The sequence below is a fragment of the Somniosus microcephalus genome, chromosome 3 (genome assembly GCF_052327205.1).
Source record: "Somniosus microcephalus isolate GS21.2 chromosome 3, FLI_Smic_1.0, whole genome shotgun sequence".
Lineage (NCBI taxonomy): Eukaryota > Metazoa > Chordata > Chondrichthyes > Squaliformes > Somniosidae > Somniosus > Somniosus microcephalus.
In genome coordinates, this window is record NC_140989.1 from 10343724 (window position 1) to 10365775 (window position 22052).

General features: G+C 50.7%; 1 protein-coding gene across 1 annotated transcript in view; it reads left to right on the plus strand.

Annotated features, from left to right (window-relative positions):
* LOC147120839 (L-gulonolactone oxidase-like) overlaps positions 1 to 22052 on the plus strand; it is a 292759-nt gene that overhangs the window by 180010 nt on the left and 90697 nt on the right. Inside the window, exons 4-6 of the mRNA XM_085977204.1 lie at positions 9396 to 9497; positions 19461 to 19586; positions 20564 to 20658. Of these exons, the coding sequence (XP_085833330.1) occupies positions 9396 to 9497; positions 19461 to 19586; positions 20564 to 20658 (323 nt within the window). The remainder of the gene's footprint in view (positions 1 to 9395; positions 9498 to 19460; positions 19587 to 20563; positions 20659 to 22052) is intronic.

Consider the following 22052-nt stretch of genomic DNA (forward strand, 5'->3'; position numbering starts at 1 on the left):
CTCTCGCCGTCACACTCACTGTCACACTCTCCCTGTCACACTCAGTGTCACACATTCACCATCACACTCACTGCCACACTCTCCCCGTCACACTCACTGTCACACTCTCCCCGTCACACTCACTGTCACACTCTCCCCGTCACACTCTCCCATCACACTCACTGTCACACTCTCCCCATCACACTCTCCCCATCACACTCTCCCCGTCACACTCTCCCGTCACACTCACTGTCACACTCTCCCCGTCACACTCTCCCCATCACACTCTCCCGTCACACTCACTGTCACACTCTCCCGTCACACTCACTGTCACACTCTCCCCATCACACTCACTGTCACACTCCCCCCATCACACTCGCCCCATTAATCCCTTCCCCATCACCCCCACACCCTCAGCTGTCACACCTGCCCTGTCACAGTGGCCCTCACCACACCTGCCCCCCACCACCCCCAACTTCCGAGATCCTGTGATCGATGACAAAATAATCACAACTGGCCCCAGTTTGTTCAAGGCAACAGCTCCCTGAAAGATCTCCCGTCACCTCAACGGGTTTATCGAGCGATACTTCAAGGTTGGTTCTTTCAAACTGGGATCTAACTCAAGATTTGGAAATTCAAGTGTCTGAATCTAATGGGTATTCATGACAGGAGAAGTCAAATAGACAATACTTTTTACCCAGAATGTATAAGGGACAGACAACCACCCTTCCTCACCTGTCGAACCGTCCTCAGCCCTCACCCAGTCCCATCACATGAGACAATCAGGAGGCCTCTACTTGACCTATGAACCCAACACTGGATTTGGCCAACCAGTCTATCAACAGCTTATTCATTATTTCAGTTAGCACAGACAGGAATGCCATTAATAAATCACCCACAGAAAGAACTCAGTCATCACCCTGGGGCTCAGAGCAATCTCCTCTCATTTGTGTGACAGTTCCAGCTCTCGCCAAGTGCCCTCTCCCTCTGCCTGCGAGCGTTGACTCCTCTTCCAGCTCGGCTTCTGCTGTACTCACCGCCAACCATGGTAAGAACCTTCAGCCTGAAATACGGCTTGTGTCGGAGAGAGTGAGACTGAACGCTGTACTCAGCGTATCTCGGAGTGTTTCGAACTGTGAGTTAGAGACTGAATGGAATCTAATCGAGGAGTTCGGCTGGTTTATATACCTTCAGTTATGTGGAGAGACTAGAGAAGCTGGGATTATTCGCTTTAGAGGATGGTGAAGGGGAGATTTGATAGAGGTGTTCAAAATCATGAAGTGTTTTGATAGAGTAAATAAAGAGAAACTATTTCCACTGGCAGGAGGGTCGATAACCAGAAGACACAGATTTAAAATAAATTGGTTGGGACCAAGGGCTAGGATCTAGCCCTGGGATCTAGGGCTGGGATCTAGAGCTGGGATCTAGGGCTGGGATCTGGAGCTGGGATCTAGGCCTGGGATCTAGGGCTGGGATTTAGTCCTGGGACCTAGGGCTGGGATCTAGAGCTGGGACCTAGGGATGGGATCTAGAGCTGGGATCTAGGGATGGGATTTAGTCCTGGGACCTAGGGCTGGGATTTAGTCCTGGGACCTAGGGCTCGGATCTAGAGCTGGGATCTAGGGATGGGATTTAGTCCTGGGACCCAGGGCTGGGATCTGGAGCTGGGATCTAGTCCTGGGACCTAGTGCTGGGATCTAGAGCTGGGACCTAGGGCTGGGATCTGGAGCTGGGATCTAGAGCTGGGACCTAGTGCTGGGATCTAGAGCTGGGACCTAGTGCTGGGATCTAGCCCTGTGATCTAGAGCTGGGATCTAGAGCTGGGACCTAGTGCTGGGATCTAGAGCTGGGATCTAGAGCTGGGATCTAGCCCTGTGATCTAGAGCTGGGATCTAGAGCTGGGACCTAGTGCTGGGATCTAGAGCTGGGACCTAGTGCTGGGATCTAGCCCTGTGCTCTAGAGCTGGGACCTAGTGCTGGGATCTAGAGCTGGGATCTAGAGCTGGGATCTAGCCCTGTGATCTAGAGCTGGGATCTAGAGCTGGGATCTAGGGATGGGATCTGGAGCTGGGGTCTAGGGCTGGGATCTGGAGCTGGGATCTAGAGCTGGGATCTAGCCCTGATTTCTAGGGCTGGGATCCAGGGCTGGGATCTAGGGCTGGTCAGTGTGAGATCTCCCTGTCAGGGTAGCAGTGTGCCAGTTCATTACAATCTCACTCCGTTCCTTCCCGGGTCTGGCACAGATTCTGACAGTAGTTACATCCAGATTGTTGATATATTAACCAATCTCAAGATGTGTCTTTGAAATTATCTGTAGGTCCAACGTCTCCCTTCTGATCTGTGTTGCTGTGTTCGGTTTGTGCACAATGTTTACCTAAACCAGCAAATAATGTAACCATCTGAAGATCTCACTGACCTCAGTTCCAATGCCTCGATCTCTGTCACTGTGGAATGCCACAAGCGCCTTTAACGTACTGTTTAGAACAATAGGTTTTAAAGTGGCGACCCAGAGACGGATTAATCACTCACTTGACCACTCAGCCTGGACTGTGCCTGGGATGAAAGTCATTAGATTATAAAATGTGCTCTTTGTTTGCTATTTAACCAGAGGCATTGAATAAGAAGGTGAATAATTCACTGAAATCACAGGTTAAGGAACAACAGAAACATGTTCATTGAAAAGAAAGAACAATTAATCGTTTATATAATGACTTTCAACATCACGAGTTACTTCGAAATATACTCACTGTTGTTTTGTAAATTATGTGCGGGCCTATTTGTACACAGTAAGATCCCACAAACAGCGATGCGAGGAATTCCCCGATAATCTGCTTTAGTGCTGCTTTACTCTGTATCTAACCCGTGCTGTACCTGCCCTGGGAGTGTTTGATGGGACAGTGTAGAGGGAGCTTTACTCTGTATCTAACCCGTGCTGTACCTGCCCTGGGAGTGTTTGATGGGACAGTGTAGAGGGAGCTTTACTCTGTATCTAACCCGTGCTGTACCTGCCCTGGGAGTGTTTGATGGGACAGTGTAGAGGGAGCATTACTCTATATCTAACCCGTGCTGTACCTGCCCTGGGAGTGTTTGATGGGACAGTGTAGAGGGAGCTTTACTCTGTATCTAACCCGTGCTGTACCTGCCCTGGGAGTGTTTGATGGGACAGTGTAGAGGGAGCTTTACTCTGTATCTAACCCGTGCTGTACCTGCCCTGGGAGTGTTTGATGGGACAGTGTAGAGGGAGCTTTACTCTGTATCTAACCCGTGCTGTACCTGCCCTGGGAGTGTTTGATGGGACAGTGTAGAGGGAGCTTTACTCTGTATCTAACCCGTGCTGTACCTGCCCTGGGAGTGTTTGCTGGGACAGTGTAGAGGGAGCTTTACTCAGTTTCTAACCCGTGCTGTACCTGCCCTGGGAGTGTTTGATGGGACAGTGTAGAGGGAGCTTTACTCTGTATCTAACCCGTGCTGTACCTGCCCTGGGAGTGTTTGATGGGACAGTGTAGAGGGAGCTTTACTTTGTATCTAACCCGTGCTGTACCTGCCCTGGGAGTGTTTGCTGGGACAGTGTAGAGGGAGCTTTACTCTGTATCTAACCCGTGCTGTGCCTATCCTGGGAGTGTTTGATGGGACAGTCCACCTTTCCCAGTGCTGATGCCCCTCAGCTTGAAAAGCACAAAATTAAAAGTGAAAGTTGCAACCTCGTGCGTCGATGCTTCTCCGCTCCCTGATGTCACTTACACAACATGAGCCCCAAGGTTTGAATTGAACTCATTTAATTAATTAAATTGGGAATGCTGTTTGTCATATTTTCAGCATCCTGTGAACATTGTCCCAATTTTTTTCAATCTGGCCCATGAATTTGAAATGGCAGCGGAAACGTGACTGACATTAACAAGTGCCTCAGCAACCCATCTCTCAAAGGACACTGTCCACCATTTAATTACACATCTGAAGATTGATTTAGTCAGCGGCTCTGATGTATAGACTAAAGTAACAGCTCCAGCTCTGCAGATAGCAACTTCCTCACCATTTCTCTGAGTCAAGGGGACTCTATCTTTCCCCACCACAATTGGCCTTAAAACTGATTCATGCAGAGTCTTGGAAACTGACCCCCACAACATGGAGACACTGGACAGTCTGTTTTCCACACAGCTTGCCCTGTTGCCTGGCTTAGAGTCATAGAGTCATAGAGTAATACAGCACGGATAGAGGCCCTTCGGCCCATCGTGTCCGCGCCGGCCATCAAGCCCTGTCTAATCTAATCCCATATTCCAGCATTTGGTCCGTAGCCTTGTATGCTATGGCATTTCAAGTGCACATCCAAATGCTTCTTAAATGTTGTGAGGGTTTCTGCCTCCACAACCCTTTCAGGCAGTGAGTTCCAGACTCCAACCACCCTCTGGGTGAAAAAGTTCTTTCTCAAATCCCCTCTAAACCTCCCGCCCTTTACCTTGAATCTATGCCCCCTAGTTATCGACCCCTCTACTAAGGGAAAAAGCTCCTCAGCATCCATCCTATCTATGCCCCTCATAATTTTGTACACCTCAATCATGTCCCCCCTCAGCCTCCTCAGCTCCAAGGAAAACAAACCCAATCTGCCCAGTCTCTCTTCATAGCTGAAGCGCTCCAGCCCTGGTAACATCCTGGTGAATCTCCTCTGCACCCTCTCTAACGCGATCACATCCTTCCTGTAGTGTGGCGACCAGAACTGCACACAATATTCCAGCTGTGGCCTAACCAGTGTTTTATACAGCTCCATCATAACCTCCTTGCTCTTATATTCAATGCCTCGGCTAATGAAGGCAAGTATCCCATATGCCTTTTTTACCACCTTATCCACCTGTTCCGCCGCCTTCAGGGATCTGTGCACTTGCACACCCAGATCCCTCTGACCCTCCGTCTTGCCTAGGGTCTTTCCATTCATTGTGTATTCCTTTGCCTTGTTAGTCCCCCCAAAGTGCATCACCTCGCACTTTTCCGGGTTAAATTCCATTTGCCACTGTTCCGCCCATCTGACCAACCCATCTATATCGTCCTGCAGACTGAGGCTACCCTCCTCGCTATTTACCACTCTACCAATTTTTGTATCATCCGCGAACTTACTGATCATACCCTTTACATTCATATCCAAGTCATTAATGTAGACCACAAACAGCAAGGGACCCAGCACCGATCCCTGTGGTACCCCACTGGCCACAGGCTTCCAGTCACAAAAACAACCTTCGACCATCACCCTCTGCCTTCTGCCACTAAGCCAGTTTTGTATCCAATGTGCCAAGGCACCCTGGATTCCATGGGCTCTTACCTTCTTGACCAGTCTCCTGTGATCTTAGTGCTGTGATCAAATGCGACGGAGATTTATGGCTCTAGGAACATGGCGGGGTGGGGCGAAATTGGGTGCCTTTGCGCCTCCCGTTAGCGACCCCGGGGCTTTGCGACCAGGCGCGGCGCTGACATCGACTCCCGTCACATTCAGCGGGGGTTTTGCGGCACGCTATGGCGTCTCGCCCCGAGATCCTTCGCCCGGAGATCGTGACGTCATCGCCATGCGCATTGCCCTGGACGTGAAATTGACTTCCGCCCCCTGCAGCAGTGCCGGGCGGACACACGGACAGCTGCAGGAGGCGTGCATCGGGCGGCCGACCGCCTCAGGGGGCGAAGATTAAAGGCAAGGTGGCCGAGGTAAAGTGGGAAAAAAACTTAGCTTAGCTGTTCTGCTTTTTCTCACGGGTTCCTGCACGCGATCGATCAGCTCTCTGCTTGAGTGCCGGGCCGGTCGCGCGGGATCGCGGCTGCCTTGGTGGTCCAGGTCGGTAATGATTCTATTGCGGCACCTGCGGCGATGGTCCTTCCCTTTAAGGGAGGGACGGAGCCTTTGAACGTGGCGGCGCGGCCCAGTGTGCAGCGCTGCTGAAGTCTCCGCCCCGCCTGCTCCCGATTGCGCTCCAAGAATAAAGTGGAACGCTTGAGTTAGCGCTCCGCTTCCTTCCTGGAGCGCAAAACTGTATTTTTTTAATGTTTACAAACAATAGCGCCTGCTGCTAATTTTCCAAACTTTTAACTTTTAAGGCCTCTGTCGGGGCTATAAATAAATTTCTCCCCTAGAAGTTCAATCACAATCAGCACTGGCACTTGTCAAGCTGTTAGCCGAGGCTCAATGAGTTGCACTCTCGCCTCCGAGTCATTGGGTTCAGATCCCACTCCAGAGACTTGAGCAAATCCCGTGCGGTACTGAGGGAGCGCCGAACTGTGGGAGGGGCAGTACTGAGGGAGCGCTGCACTGTCGGAGGGGCAGTACTGAGGGAGCGCTGCACTGTCGCAGGGGCAGTACTGAGGGAACGCTGCACTGTCGGGGGGCAGTACTGAGGAAATGCTGCTCTGATGAAGGGGCAATACTGAGCGAGCGCCGCACTGTCGGAGGGGCAGTACTGAGGGAGCGCTGCACTGTCAGAGGGGCAGTACAGAGGGGGCGCTGCTCTGATGAAGGGACAGTACTGAGGGAGCGCCGCACTGTCGGAGGGGCAGTACTGAGGGAGCGCTGCACTGTCGGAGGGGCAGTACTAAGGGAGCGCCGCACTGTCGGAGGGGCAGTACTGAGGGAGCGCTGCACTGTCGGAGGGGCAATACTGAGGGAGCGCTGGAATGTCGGAGGGTCAGTACTGAGGAAGCGCTGCTCTGGCGAAGGGGCAGTACTGAGGGAGCGCCTCACTTTCAGAGGGGCAGTACTGAGGGAGCGCTGCTCTGACGAAGGGTCAGTACTGAGGGAGCGCTGCTCTGACGAAGGGGCAGTACTGAGGGAGTGCCGCACTGTCGGAGGGGCAGTACTGAGGGAGTGCCGCACTGTCGGAGGGGCAGTACTCAGGGAGTGCCGCACTGTCTGAGGGGCAGTACTGAGGGAGCGCCGCACTGTCGGAGGGGCAGTACTGAGGGAGCGCCGCACTGTCGGAGGGGCAGTACTGAGGGAGAGCTGCACTGTCGGAGGGGCAGTAGTGAGGGAGCGCTGCACTGTCAGAGGGGCAGTACTGAGGGAGTGCTGCACTGTCAGAGGGGCAGTACTGAGGGGGCGCTGCACTGTCCGGTGGCAGTACTGAAGGAGCGCTGCAATATCAGAGCAGCAATACTGAGGGAGCGCTGTACTGATGGAGGGGCGGTACTGAGTGAGCGCTGCACTGTCGGAGGGGCAGTACTGAGGGAGCGCTGCTCTGTCTGGGCGCAGTACTGAGGGAGCGCTGCACTGTCATAGGGTCAGTACTGAGGGAGCGCTGTACTGTCCGGGGGCAGTACTGAGGGAGCGCTGCACTGACGGAGGGGCAGTACTGAGGGAGCACTGCACTGACGGAGGGGCAGCACTGAGGGAGCGCCGCACTGACGGAGGGGCAGTACTGAGGGAGCGCTGCACTGTCGGAGGGACAGTACTGAGAGAGCGCTGCACTGTTGGAGGGGCAGTACTGAGGGAGCGCCGCACTGTCGGAGTGGCAGAACTGAGGGTGTGCTGCACTGTCGGAGGGGCCGTACTGATGGAGCGCTGCTCAGACGAAGAGGCAGTACTGAGGGAGCACTGCTCTGATGAAGGGGCAGTACTGAGGGAGCGCTGCACTGTCCGAGGGGCAATGCTGAGGGAGCGCTGCACTGTCGGAGGGGCAGTACTGAGGGAGCGCTGCACTGTCGGAGGGTCAGTACTGAGGGAGCGCTGCTCTGACGATGGGGCAGTACTGAGGGAGCGCCGCACTGTCGGCGGGGCAGTACTGAGGGAGCGCCGCACTGTCGGAGGGGCAATACTGAGGGAGCGCTGCACTGTCGGAGGGGCAGTACTGAGGGAGCGCTGCACTGTCGGAGTGTCAGTACTGAGGGAGTGCTGCTCTGACGATGGGGCTGTACTGAGGGAGCGCCGCACTGTCGGCGGGGCAGTACTGAGGGAGCGCCGCACTGTCGGTGGGGCAATACTGAGGGAGCGCTGCACTGTCGGAAGGGCTGTACTGAGGAAGCGCTGCACTGTCGGAGGGGCAATGCTGAGGGAGCGCCGCACTGACGGAGGGGCAGTACTGAGGGAGCACTGCACTGTCGGAGGGGCAGTACTGAGGGAGCGCTGCACTGTCGGAGGGGCAATACTGAGGGAGCGCTGCACTGCCGGAGGGGCAATACTGAGGGAGCGCTACACTGTCGGAGGGGCAGTACTGAGGTTGCGACGCACTGTCGGAGGGGCAGTACTGAGGGAGCGCCGCAATGTCGGAGGGGCAGTACTGAGGGAGCGCCGCACTGTCGGAGGGGCAGTACTGAGGGAGCGCTGCACTGTCGGAGGGGCAGTACTGAGGGAGCGCCGCACTGTTGGAGGGGCAGTACTGAGGGAGCGCCGCACTGTCGGACGGGCAGTACTGAGGGAGTGCTGCACTGTCGGAGGGGCAGTACTGAGGGAGCGCTGCACTGTCGGAGTGGCAGTACTGAGGGAGCGCTGCACTGTCGGAGGGTCAGTACTGAGGGAGCGCTGCTCTGACGAAGGGGCAGTACTGAGGGTGCGCCGCACTGTCGGCAGGGCAGTACTGAGGGAGCGCCGCACTGTCGGAGGGGCAATACTGAGGGAGCGCTGCACTTTCGGAAGGGCAGTACTGAGCGAGCGCTGCACTGTCGGAGGGGCAATACTGAGGGAGCACTGCTCTGACGAAGGGGCAGTACTGAGCGAGCGCTGCACTGTCGGAGGGGCAATACTGAGGGAGCACTGCTCTGATGAAGGGGCAGTGCTGAGGGAGCGCCTCACTGTCGGAGGGGCAGTACTGAGGGAGCGCTGCTCTGACGAATGGGCAGTACTGAGGGAGCGCTGCACTGTCGGAGGGGCAATACTGAGGGAGCGCTGCACTGTCGGAGGGACAGTACTGAGTGTGCGCCGCACTGTCGGAGGGGCAGTACTGAGGGAGTGCTGCACCGTCGGAGGAGCAGTACTGAGGGAGCGCTGCACTGTCGGAGGGGCAGTACTGAGGGAGTGCTGCACTGTCGGAGGGGCAGTACTGAGGGAGCGCTGCACTGTCGGAGGAGCAGTACTGAGGGAGCGCTGCAATGTCGGAGGGGCAGTACTGACGGAGCGCAGCTCTGACGGAGGGGCAGTACTGAGGGAGTGCTGCTCTGATGGAGGGGCAGTACTGAGGGAGTGCTGCACTGTCAGAGGGGCAGTACTGAGGGAGCAACGCACTGTCGGAGGGGCAGTACTGAAGGAGTGCTGCACTGTTGGAGGGGCAGTACTGAGGGAGTGCTGCACTGTCAGAGGGGCAGTACTGAGGGAACCGCTCGATTACAAAAGCTGGCCACCCTCATGTTGTCGGGAATTTGTTACTAATGAGGTTTGACTCAGCTCGCTGACTGGTGTGTCTATGACCTGCTACCCTCCCACCCTCTGACTCATCTCCTCTTTGTCATTTAATCAGGTTCAAGGCATCGCTGGCTACCAGTTCCAAAACTGGGCCACCACCTACAGCTGTCTGCCTGAGTTATACTTCGAGCCCGCCTCAGTGGAGGAGGTCCGGCAGGTGAGGAACAGGATCAACTCACACATTCACCCCCCCAGACACATCCAGCATCCAGGGAGGGGAGATGGGGAGGGAGGGCTTTAGTCACTAGCCAAACAGGAAATTAACAACATAGTCAGTATCGGTGCGATGGGAGGGTGCAGAACGGTGACCAGTGGTAGTGATAAATGAGGGGAGCAGTAACAGATAGAAAAAAATGCCTTTATACAGCACATTTCATATCATCAGAACCTCCGAATGCACGTCACTGTGAATAAGCCAAGGCTGACACTTACTGGGGCAGTGAGATACAGGATATACACACTGGGGCAGTGAGATACAGGATATACAAACTGGGACAGTGAGATACAGGATATACACACTGAGACAGTGAGATACAGGATATACACACTGGGACAGTGAGATACAGGATATATACACTGGGACAGTGAGATACAGGATATACACACTGGGACAGTGAGATACAGGATATACACACTGGGACAGTGAGATACAGGATATACACACTGGGGCAGTGAGATACAGGATATACACACTGGGACAGTGGGATACAGGATATACACACTGGGACAGTGAGATACAGGATATACACACTGGGGCAGTGAGATACAGGATATACACACTGGGACAGTGAGATACAGGATATACAAACTGGGACAGTGAGATACAGGATATACACACTGGGGCAGTGAGATACAGGATATAAACACTAGGACAGTGAGATACAGGGTATACACACTGGGGCAGTGAGATACAGGGTATACAAACTGGGACAGTGAGATACAGGATATAAACACTAGGACAGTGAGATACAGGGTATACACACTGGGGCAGTGAGATACAGGATATAAACACTGGGACAGTGAGATACAGGATATACACACTGGGGCAGTGAGATACAGGATATACACACTGGGGTAGTGAGATACAGGATATACACACTGTGACAGTGAGATACAGGATATACACACTGGGACAGTGAGATACAGGATATACACACTGGGACAGTGGGATACAGGATATACACACTGGGGCAGTGAGATACAGGATATACACACTGGGACAGTGAGATACAGGATATACACACTGGGGCAGTGAGATACAGGATATACACACTGGGACAGTGAGATACAGGATATACACACTCGGACAGTGAGATACAGGATATACACACTGGGACAGTGAGATACAGGATATACACACTGGGGCAGTGTGATACAGGATATACACACTGGGGCAGTGAGATACAGGATATACACACTGGGACAGTGAGACACAGGATATACACACTGGGACAGTGAGATACAGGATATACACACTGGGGCAGTGAGATACAGGATATACACACTGGGACAGTGAGATACAGGATATACACACTGGGACAGTGAGATACAGGATATACACACTGGGACAGTGGGATACAGGATATACACACTGGGGCAGTGAGATACAGGATATACACACTGGGACAGTGAGATACAGGATATACACACTGGGACAGTGGGATACAGGATATACACACTGGGACAGTGAGATACAGGATATACACACTGGGGCAGTGAGATACAGGATATACACACTGGGACAGTGAGATACAGGATATACAAACTGGGACAGTGAGATACAGGATAAAAACACTAGGACAGTGAGATACAGGGTATACACACTGGGGCAGTGAGATACAGGGTATACAAACTGGGACAGTGAGATACAGGATATAAACACTAGGACAGTGAGATACAGGGTATACACACTGGGGCAGTGAGATACAGGATATAAACACTGGGACAGTGAGATACAGGATATACACACTGGGGCAGTGAGATACAGGATATACACACTGGGGCAGTGAGATACAGGATATACACACTGTGACAGTGAGATACAGGATATACACACTGGGACAGTGAGATACAGGATATACACACTGGGACAGTGGGATACAGGATATACACACTGGGGCAGTGAGATACAGGATATACACACTGGGACAGTGAGATACAGGATATACACACTGGGGCAGTGAGATACAGGATATACACACTGGGACAGTGAGATACAGGATATACACACTGTGACAGTGAGATACAGGATATACACACTGGGACAGTGAGATACAGGATATACACACTGGGACAGTGAGATACAGGATATACACACTGGGACAGTGAGATACAGGATATACACACTGGGACAGTGAGATACAGGATATACACACTGGGACAGTGAGATACAGGATATACACACTGGGACAGTGGGATACAGGATATACACACTGGGGCAGTGAGATACAGGATATACACACTGGGACAGTGAGATACAGGATATACACACTGGGACAGTGAGATACAGGATATACACACTGGGACAGTGAGATACAGGATATACACACTGGGACAGTGAGATACAGGATATACACACTGGGGCAGTGAGATACAGGATATACACACTGGGACAGTGAGATACAGGATATACACACTGGGTCAGTGAGATACAGGATATACACACTGGGACAGTGAGGTACAGGATATACACACTGGGACAGTGAGAAACAGGATATACACACTGGGACAATGAGATACAGGATATACACACGGGGACAATGAGATACAGGATATACACACTGGGACAGTGAGATACAGGATATACACACTGGGACAGTGAGATACAGGGGCCTAGAAATTCAGTGCCCTTAGCACCGATTTTGCGGCGCTAGAGGGCCTAGCGCTGCAATTGGCGCCGGTTCCTAAATTGCCTGGTGCCCTTCCGCGGCGGTAGACCGGTAGCGCTGCGCCGGCACCGATGATGTCATCGGTGTGCGCAGCGTCCCGGTTGCCGTGGTAACCCGGCACAAGCCGAAATTCAGTTGCGGCCGCCTCGCCAGTGGCAGCCGCGACTAAGACTCCGGCAAACGAGTGTTGCCGGAGTCTGCGCCGGCGCTTTAAGGAGGCGCGGCAGCCGGCCGCTTTCCCGCCGGCCGCTGGCCCCCAGCTCCCTCCCCGGACTTCTCCCTCCTGCCTCCCCGGAACAGATGCAAGCCCGGCACTTGTCCGAGGTGCCGGGCTCATTTTTGAAGAGATTTGCGTGGGCTGCGGCCGGGTGCAGGCAGCTCCTCCTTAACGGAAGGAGGAGGCCTGCACTTCCCGAGCCTGCCGCACCACAGCGGGCGCCGCAGTGCCGGAATAGCGCCGCGCGTTGCGCCAGTTTTCAGGCGCTAAAACCCTTCAGTAGCGCCGGCAGCCGTTTGGGCACGGCGCTACTGAATTTTTGGCGCGCGCAAAGGGACTTAGCGCTGGCGCTAACTTCCGGCGCTAAAGCCCTGGCGCAGCGCAAACTCAATTTCTAGGCCAGGATATACGCACTGGAACAGTGAGATACAGGGTATACACAGTGGGACATTGAGATACAGGATATACGCACTGGGGCAGTGAGATACAGGATATACACAGTGGGACAGTGAGATACAGGATATACACACTGGGGCAGTGAGATACAGGGTATACACAGTGGGACATTGAAATACAGGATATACGCACTGGGACAGTGAGATACAGGGTATACACAGTGGGACATTGAGATACAGGATATACACACTGGGGCAGTGAGATACAGGATATACACACTGGGGCAGTGAGACACAGGATATACACACTGGGATAGTGAGATACAGGATATACACACTGGGACAGTAAGATACAGGATATACAGACTGGGACAGTGAGATACAGGATATACACACTGGGGCACTGAGATGCAGGATATACACAGTGGGACAGTGAGATACAGGATATACACACTGGGGCAGTGAGATACAGGATATACACACTGGGGCAGTGAGACACAGGATATACACACTGGGATAGTGAGATACAGGATATACACACTGGGACAGTAAGATACAGGATATACAGACTGGGACAGTGAGATACAGGATATACACACTGGGGCACTGAGATGCAGGATATACACAGTGGGACAGTGAGATACAGGATATACACACTGGGGCAGTGAGATACAGTATATACACACTGGGGCAGTGAGATACAGGAGATACACACTGGGACATTGAGATACAGGATATACACACTAGGACAGTGAGATACAGGATATACATACTTGGGCAGTGAGATACAGGATATAAACACTGGGACAGTGAGATACAGGATATACACACTAGGACAGTGAGATACAGGATATGCACACTGGGACAGTGAGATATAGGATATACACACTGGGACAGTGAGATACAGGATATACTCACTGGAACAGTGAATACATGATATACACTCTGGGACAGTGAGATACAGGATATACACACTGTGACAGTGAGATACAGGATATACACACTGGGACAGTGCGATACAGGATATGCACACTGGGGCAGTGAGATACAAGATATACACACTGGGACAGTGAGTTACAGGATATACACACTGCGACAGTGAGATACAGGATATACACACTGGGACAGTGAGATACAGGATATACACACTGGGACAGTGAGATACAGGATATACATACTGGGGCAGTGAGATACAGGATATACACACTGGGACAGTGAGATACAGGGTATACAAACTGGGACAGTGAGATACAGGATATAAACACTAGGACAATGAGATACAGGATATACACACTGGGCCAGTGAGATATAGGATATATACACTAGGGCAGTGAGATACAGGATATACACACTGGGGCAGTGAGATACAGGATATACACACTGGGGCAGTGAGATACAGGATATACACACTGGGACAGTGAGATACAGGATGGACACCAAAACTTTATGCAGTATTCCAGGTGCGGTCTCACCAATACCTTGTACATCTGAAGCAATACCTCCCTATTTTTATATTCTATCCCCCTAGCAATGAAACCCAACATTCCATTGGCCTTCTTAATCACTTGCTACACCTGCGTACTAACCTTTTGAGTTTCGTGCACCAGGACCCCCAGATCCCTTTGTACTTCAGTACTTTCCAGTTTCTTGCCATTAAGATAATAACTTCCTCTACGATTTTTCCTGCCAAAGTGCATAACCTCACACTTTCCAGTATTGTATTCCATCTGCCAAATCTCTGCCCACTTACTTAGCCTGTCTATGTCCCTTTGCAGGTTTTTTATGTCCTCCGCACTCACTACTTTCCCTCCCATCTTAGTATCATCTGCAAACTTTGATATGTTACACTCGGTCCCCTCCTCCAAATTGTTAATATAGATTGTAAAGAGTTGGGGACCCAGCACTGACTCCTGCGGAACACCACTGGTTACTGATTGCCAGTCTGAGAATGAACCATTTATCCCAACTCTCTGCCTTCTGTTAGATAGCCAATCCTCTATCCATGCCAGAATATTACCCCCAATCCTGTGATTTTTTATCTTAAGCAATAATCTTTTGTGTGGCACCTTGTCAAATGCCTTTTGGAAGTCTAAATACACTACGTCCACTGGTTCACCTTTATCCACCCTATATGTTACTTCCTCAAAGAACTCCAGCAAATTTGTCAAACATGACTTCCCCTTCATAAAACCATGCTGACTTTGTCTTATTAAATTATGATTATCCAAATGTCCTGTTACTGTCTCCTTAATAATGGACTCCAAAATTTTACCTACCACAGATGTTAGGCTAACTGGTCTATAGATTCCAGCCTTCTGTCTACTGCCCTTTTTAAGTAAGGGTGTTACATTAGCAGTTTTCCCGTCTGCCGGGACCTTTGCTGAGTCCAGGGAGTTTTGGAAGATTATTACCAATGCATCCACAATCCCTACCGCCACTTCCCTCAAGACCCTAGGATGTAAGCCATCAGGTCTTGGCGATTTATCCGCCTTGAGTCCCATTATTTTACCGAGTACCACTTCCTTAGTGATTTTGATCGTGTTTATCTCCTCCCCCCCTATAGCCCCTTGCTTGTCCAGTGTTGGGATATTCTTCGTGTCCTCTACTGTAAAGACTGATACAAAATATTCATTCAGTGTTTTTGCCATCTCCATATTTCCCACCATTAATTTCCAGGTCTCATCCTCTAAGGGACCAACATTTACTTTCGCCACCCTTTTTCTTTTTATATAACTATAAAAGCTCTTACTATCTGTATTTATATTTTTTGCTAATTTACTTTCATAATCTATCTTCCCTTTCTTAATCAATCTTTTTGTTATTTTTTGCTGTCTTTTAAAGTTTTCCCAATCCTCTATCCTCCCACTAGATTTGGCTACCTTATATGCCCTTGTTTTTAGTCGAATACTATCCTTAATTTCTTTACTTAGCCACGGATGGCTGTCTTTTCTTTTACACCCTTTTCTTCTCAGTGGAATATATATTTTTTGGAAGTTGTAAAATAACTCCTTAAATGTACACCACTGATCATGTATCGTCTTACCCTTTAATCTATTTTCCCAATCCACTTTACTCAAATCCGCTCTCATACCTTCATAGTCTCCTTTATTCAAGCTTAGCACGCTTGTTTGAGATCCAACCTTTTCACCCTCTAATTGAATATGGAATTCAACCATGTTATGGTCACTCATTCCAAGGGGATCCTTTACTAGGACATTTTTAATTAATCCTGTCTCGTTACATAGTACCAGATCTAAGGTTGCTTGCCCCCTGGTCGGTTCAGTTACATACTGCTCAAGAAACCCATCCCTAATACACCCAATGAACTCATCCTCAAGGCAGCCCTGCCCAATTTGATTTGTCCAATTAATATGATAATTAAAATCCCCCATAATTATAGATGTTCCCTTATTACAAGCCTCAACTATTTCCTGATTGATATTCCGTCCAACCGAGTTGCAACTGTTCGGAGGCCTATAGACTATGCCCACTAGTGTTTTTTTCCCCTTATTATTCCTTATCTCCACCCAAACTGTTTCATTATCCTGATCTTTTGACCCAATATCATTTCTCTGTATTACAGTGACTCCTTCCTTTATTAACATAGCCACCCCACCTCCCCTTCCTACCTGCCTGTCCTTCCTGATCGTTAAATAACCTGGTATGTTTAATTCCCAGGCATTGTCACCCTGCAGCCATGTTTCTGTAATGGCCACAAGATCATACCCATATGTAGCTATTTGTGCCATTAACTCGTCTATTTTGTTACGAATGCTACGTGCATTCAGATAGAGAACTTTCAAATGTGTTTTGTGACACTGTGGCCTAGAAATTCAGTCGGCTTTGCGCCCAGTTTTCGCCCAAAGAGGGCTTTTGCGCCACTTGCTGAGCTTTCGCCGATATTCAGCGCTGCGGTAATGGCGGCGTTAGCCAGTAGCGCTGCGCCGCCACCGATGACGTCATCGGTGTGCGCAGTGCCCCGCTACCGCACCGCTACCGGCCCGACCGCCATATTTAGTTGCGGCCGCCTCTTCCGCAGCGGCCGCAAACAGCGATCAGAAAACGGGGCTGTCCTGTAGCCTTAGTGGGACGCTTTAAGGTGGAGGTGCGGCCGGCCGCTTTTTCGGCGGCCGCCTGCCCGCACGTCCTTCCCCGGCCTCCTCCAACCCTCTTCGCGGCATTGCCGGCTGCTTTCCGCGAACCCAGCACTTCTCCGTGGTGCCGGGCTCATTTGCCGGCACTATCCAGCGGCGAACTCCCCGTTGCAGGCACCTCCCCCTTAAGAGAAGGAGGAGGCCTGCAGTACCGCAGCATGCTGCTCCGCAGCGGGTGGTGCAGCGGCGCCTAGAGCGCTGAAATTCAGTTTCAGCGCCCCAAGCGGGGGCGGGCACACCCTGGAATAGCGCCCGGTTCAGACTTGGGGCGCAAAAAACGAATATCTGACGGGCGCACCTGGCTCCGCGCTCAGCGCTAACTTTTGGGCGCACGCCAGCTGGCGGGCCCAAAGTGAATTTCTAGGCCTTAGTTCCTGCTTTTGCCCTTTTTATTACTTTACCTTTTACTCCATACCTTCTTCCCCTTCCTGACACGCTCTGGTTTTTAATTTCCCCACTGCTACCTAAGTCTATGACCTTGTCTGTTGTCATTTTTATTAGTTGCTCTCTAGGAACCTCCCCCCCACTAGTTAGATACAGGATATACACACTGGGACAGTGAGATACAGGATATACACACTGGGACAGTGAGATACAGGATATACACACTGTGACAGTGAGATACAGGGTATACACACTGGGACAGTGAGATGCAGGATATACACACTGGGACAGTGAGATACAGGATATATACACTGGGACAGTGAGATACAGGATATACACACTGGGACAGTGAGATACAGGATATACACACTGGAGCAGTGAGATACAGGATATACACACTGGGACAGTGAGATACAGGATATAAACACTGGGACAGTGAGATACAGGATATATGCACTGGGACACTGAGATACAGGATATACACACTGGGACAGTGAGATACAGGATATATACACTGGGACAGTGAGATACAGGATATACGCACTGGGACAGTGAGATACAGGATATATGCACTGGGACACTGAGATACAGGATATACACACTGGGACAGTGAGATACAGGATATATGCACTGGGACAGTGAGATACAGGATATATACACTGGGACACTGAGATACAGGATATACACACTGGGACAGTGAGATACAGGATATATGCACTGGGACAGTGAGATACAGGATATACAAACTGGGACAGTGAGATACAGGATATACACACTGGGACAGTGAGATACAGGATATACACACTGGGACAGTGAGATACAGGATATACACACTGGGACAGTGAGATACAGGATATACGCACTGGGACAGTGAGATACAGGATATACACACTGGGACAGTGAGATACAGGATATACGCACTGGGACAGTGAGATACAGGATATACACACTGGGACAGTGAGATACAGGATATACACACTGGGACAGTGAGATACAGGATATACGCACTGGGACAGTGAGATACAGGATATACACACTGGGACAGTGAGATACAGGATATACACACTGGGACATTGAGATACAGGATATACACACTGGGACATTGAGATACAGGATATACACACTGGGACAGTGAGATACAGGATATACACACTGGGACACGGAGATACAGGATATACACACTGGGGCAGTGAGATACAGGATATACACACTGGGGCAGTGAGATACAGGATATACACACTGGGACAGTGAGATGCCGGATATACACACTGGGACAGTGAGATACAGGATATACACAGTAGGACAGTGAGATACAGGATATACACACTGGGACAGTTAGATACAGGATATACACACTGGGACAGTGAGATACAGGATATACACACTGGGACAGTGAGATACAGGATATACACACTGGGACAGTGAGATACAGGATATACACACTGGGGCAGTGAGATACAGGATATACACACTGGGGCAGTGAGATACAGGATATACACACTGGGGCAGTGAGATACAGGATATACACACTGGGACAGTGAGATACAGGATATACACACTGGGACAGTGAGATACAGGATATACACACTGGGACAGTGAGATACAGGATATACACACTGGGACAGTGAGATACAGGATATACACACTGGGACAGTGAGATACAGGATATACACACTGGGACAGTGAGATACAGGATATACACACTGGGACAGTGAGATACAGGATATACACACTGGGACAGTGAGATACAGGATATACACACTGGGACAGTGAGATACAGGATATACACACTGGGACAGTGAGATACAGGATGTACACACTGGGACAGTGAGATACAGGATATACACACTGGGACAGTGAGATACAGGATATATACACTGGGACAGTGAGATACAGGATATACACACTGGGACAGTGAGATACAGGATATGCAGACTGCACTCCCAATCTCCCCAGATGTGCTCCCTATGAGTGCCAGCCCAGGCTGGAAGCTGCAGGTTTTGCCCCGTCCCTAAGCAGAAAATGCCTGACGCCAAAGTGCTTGATTCTCAGACAGGTCATTAACTGTTTTTCGTTCCGTAGGTTGTGGAGCTCGCCCAACAGCGCAGTAAGCGGGTGAAGACCGTCGGCTGTGGACATTCCCCCTCTGACATTGCATGTACTGACGATTACCTCATCAGACTCAACAAGCTCAACAGGGTGCTCCAGGTAAGGTTTCGAACCGCAATCCCCCGATGTTCCCGCCTGCGTCGACCCTGGGTTACTCCAGGACCGCTCGGGCGAGGGAGTCCTGTGATGACATCATTGCGATCAAGCCAGGCATAAACAGCGCTGGAGATTAACACAAGCCTCAATGTTCTTTGACCCAAACATGGAACCTCACTCTGCTGCTCAAGAACATTCAATATGACAAACCTTGGTTAGACCACATTTGGACTACACTGATCACTCACTGGTCTCCATATTACATAAGGATAGGGAGGCACTGGAGAGGGAGCAAAAAATATTTACAAGGATGATACCAGAACTCAGAGGTTATACCAATCAGGGAAGATTGAACAGGCTGGGGCTCTTTTCTCTAGAAAAGAGAAGGCGGAGGGGTGACCTGATCGAGGTCTTTAAGATTATGAAAGGGTTTGATAGGGTAGACATGGAGAAGACGTTTCCACTTGAGGGAGTCCAAAAGTAGGGGTCCTCAATATGAGAGAGTCACTAATAAATCCAATAGGTAACTCAGGGGAGCCTTCTTTACCCAGAGAGTGGTGAGAATGTGGAACTCACCTCCACAGGGAGTGGTTGAGGCGAATAGTATCGATGCATTCAAGGGGAAGCTAGATAATTTCATAAGGGTGAAAGGAATAGAGGGATATGTTGATAGGGTGAGATGAAGAGGGGGTGGGGGAGGCTCCTGTGGAGAATAAACACCGGCACGGACCAGTTGGGCCGAATGGCCTGTTTCTTGGATCACAATGAGTGATTGTTGAAGAAAGTTTAATTTTCAGGAGAACCCTTTAATGAGTTTACATTTGAAAGGTCGGCCTGCACTATCCCAGAGGCAGGGGACTAGATTTCCAGGCCAGAGACTCATCTGTGCCCTTTGACCTGGAAGTGATCTGCCCCCCCTCCATTGGCCGCACCACACAAGGCCGGAGCATGGAGCGCTGATCGATGTTCTCCCTTTGTAGGTGGATAAGGAGAAGCAGCGAGTGACTGTCGAGGCAGGGATGCTGCTGACTGATTTGAATGAAGAGTTAGCGTCTCTCGGATTGGCTCTATCCAAGTGAGTATGTCAACCACGTATTACCTCACACAAAGAATCCTCCCAGATATCTCCCGCTGTCCGCACTGTGCCAGGCTGGCCAGTAATAAACGGTGCCAAAGGGACAGAGAGCCGTGCTGACCAACCAGGCCAGAGCAATTCAACCTGGGCTAGCGCCAGCCCTCGATCAGCTCACCCCTCACCCTTCTATACTCAAGGGAATACAAGCCTAGTCTGTCCAACCTGTCCTCAAAATTTAACACTTTGAGCCCCGGTATCATTCTGATCCCCTCCAAGGCCAATATCTCCTTTCTGAGGTGCGGGGCCCAGAGTGGAACGCTGTACTCCAGATGGGGTCTGACCAAGGCTCGGTACAACTAAGAACATAAGAAATAGGAGCAGGAATAGGCCACTCGGCCCCTTGAGCCTGCTCCACCATTCAATAAGATCATGGCTGATCTTGGGCTCAAAGCTACTTCCCTGCCCGCTCCCCATAACCCTTCACTCCCTTATCTTGCAAAAATCTGCCTATCTCCACCTTAAATGTATTTAATGACCCAGCCTCCACGGCTCTCTGGGGCAGAGAATTACACAGATTTACGACCCTCTGAGAGAAGAAATTCCTCCTCATCTCAGTTCTAAGAGGGCGACCCTTTATTCTAAAACAATGCCCCCGAGTTCTAGATTTCCCCACGAGGGGAAACATCCTCTCTGCATCTACCCTGTCGAGCCCCCTCAGTATCTTATATGTTTCAATAAGATCACCTCTCATTCTTCTAAATTCCAATGAGTAGAGGCCCAGCCTGCTCAACCTTTCCTCATAAGACACACCCCTTCATCTCTGGAATTAACCTCGTGAATCGTCTCTGAACTGCCTCCAATGCAAGTACATCCTTAAGAAAGGACATACTTGCTCTCGAGTCAGTACAAAGAAGGTTCACTCGGTTAATCCCGGGGATGAGGGGATGGACATATGAGGAGAGGTTGAGTAGATTGGGACTCTACTCATTGGAGTTCAGAAGAATGAGAGGCAATCTTATTGAAACATATAAGATTGTGAAGGGGTTGGATCGGGTGGATGCGGGGAGGATGTTCCCGATGATGGGTGAAACTAGAACTAGGGGCCATAGTCTTAGAATAAGGGGCTGCTCTTTCAAAACTGAGATGAGGAGGAACTACTTCACTCAGAGGATGGTAGGTCTGTGGAATATGCTGCCCCAAAAAGCTGTAGAAGCTACATCATTACATAAATTTAAAACAGAAATAGACAGTTTCCTAGAAGTAAAGGGAATTAATGGTTACGGGGAGTGGGCAGGAATTTGGACATGAGTCTAGGTTCGGATCGGTCATGGCCCTGTGGGTAGCGGAGCGGGCCCAGGGGCCGTGTAGCCTGATCCTGCTCCTATTTCGTGTGT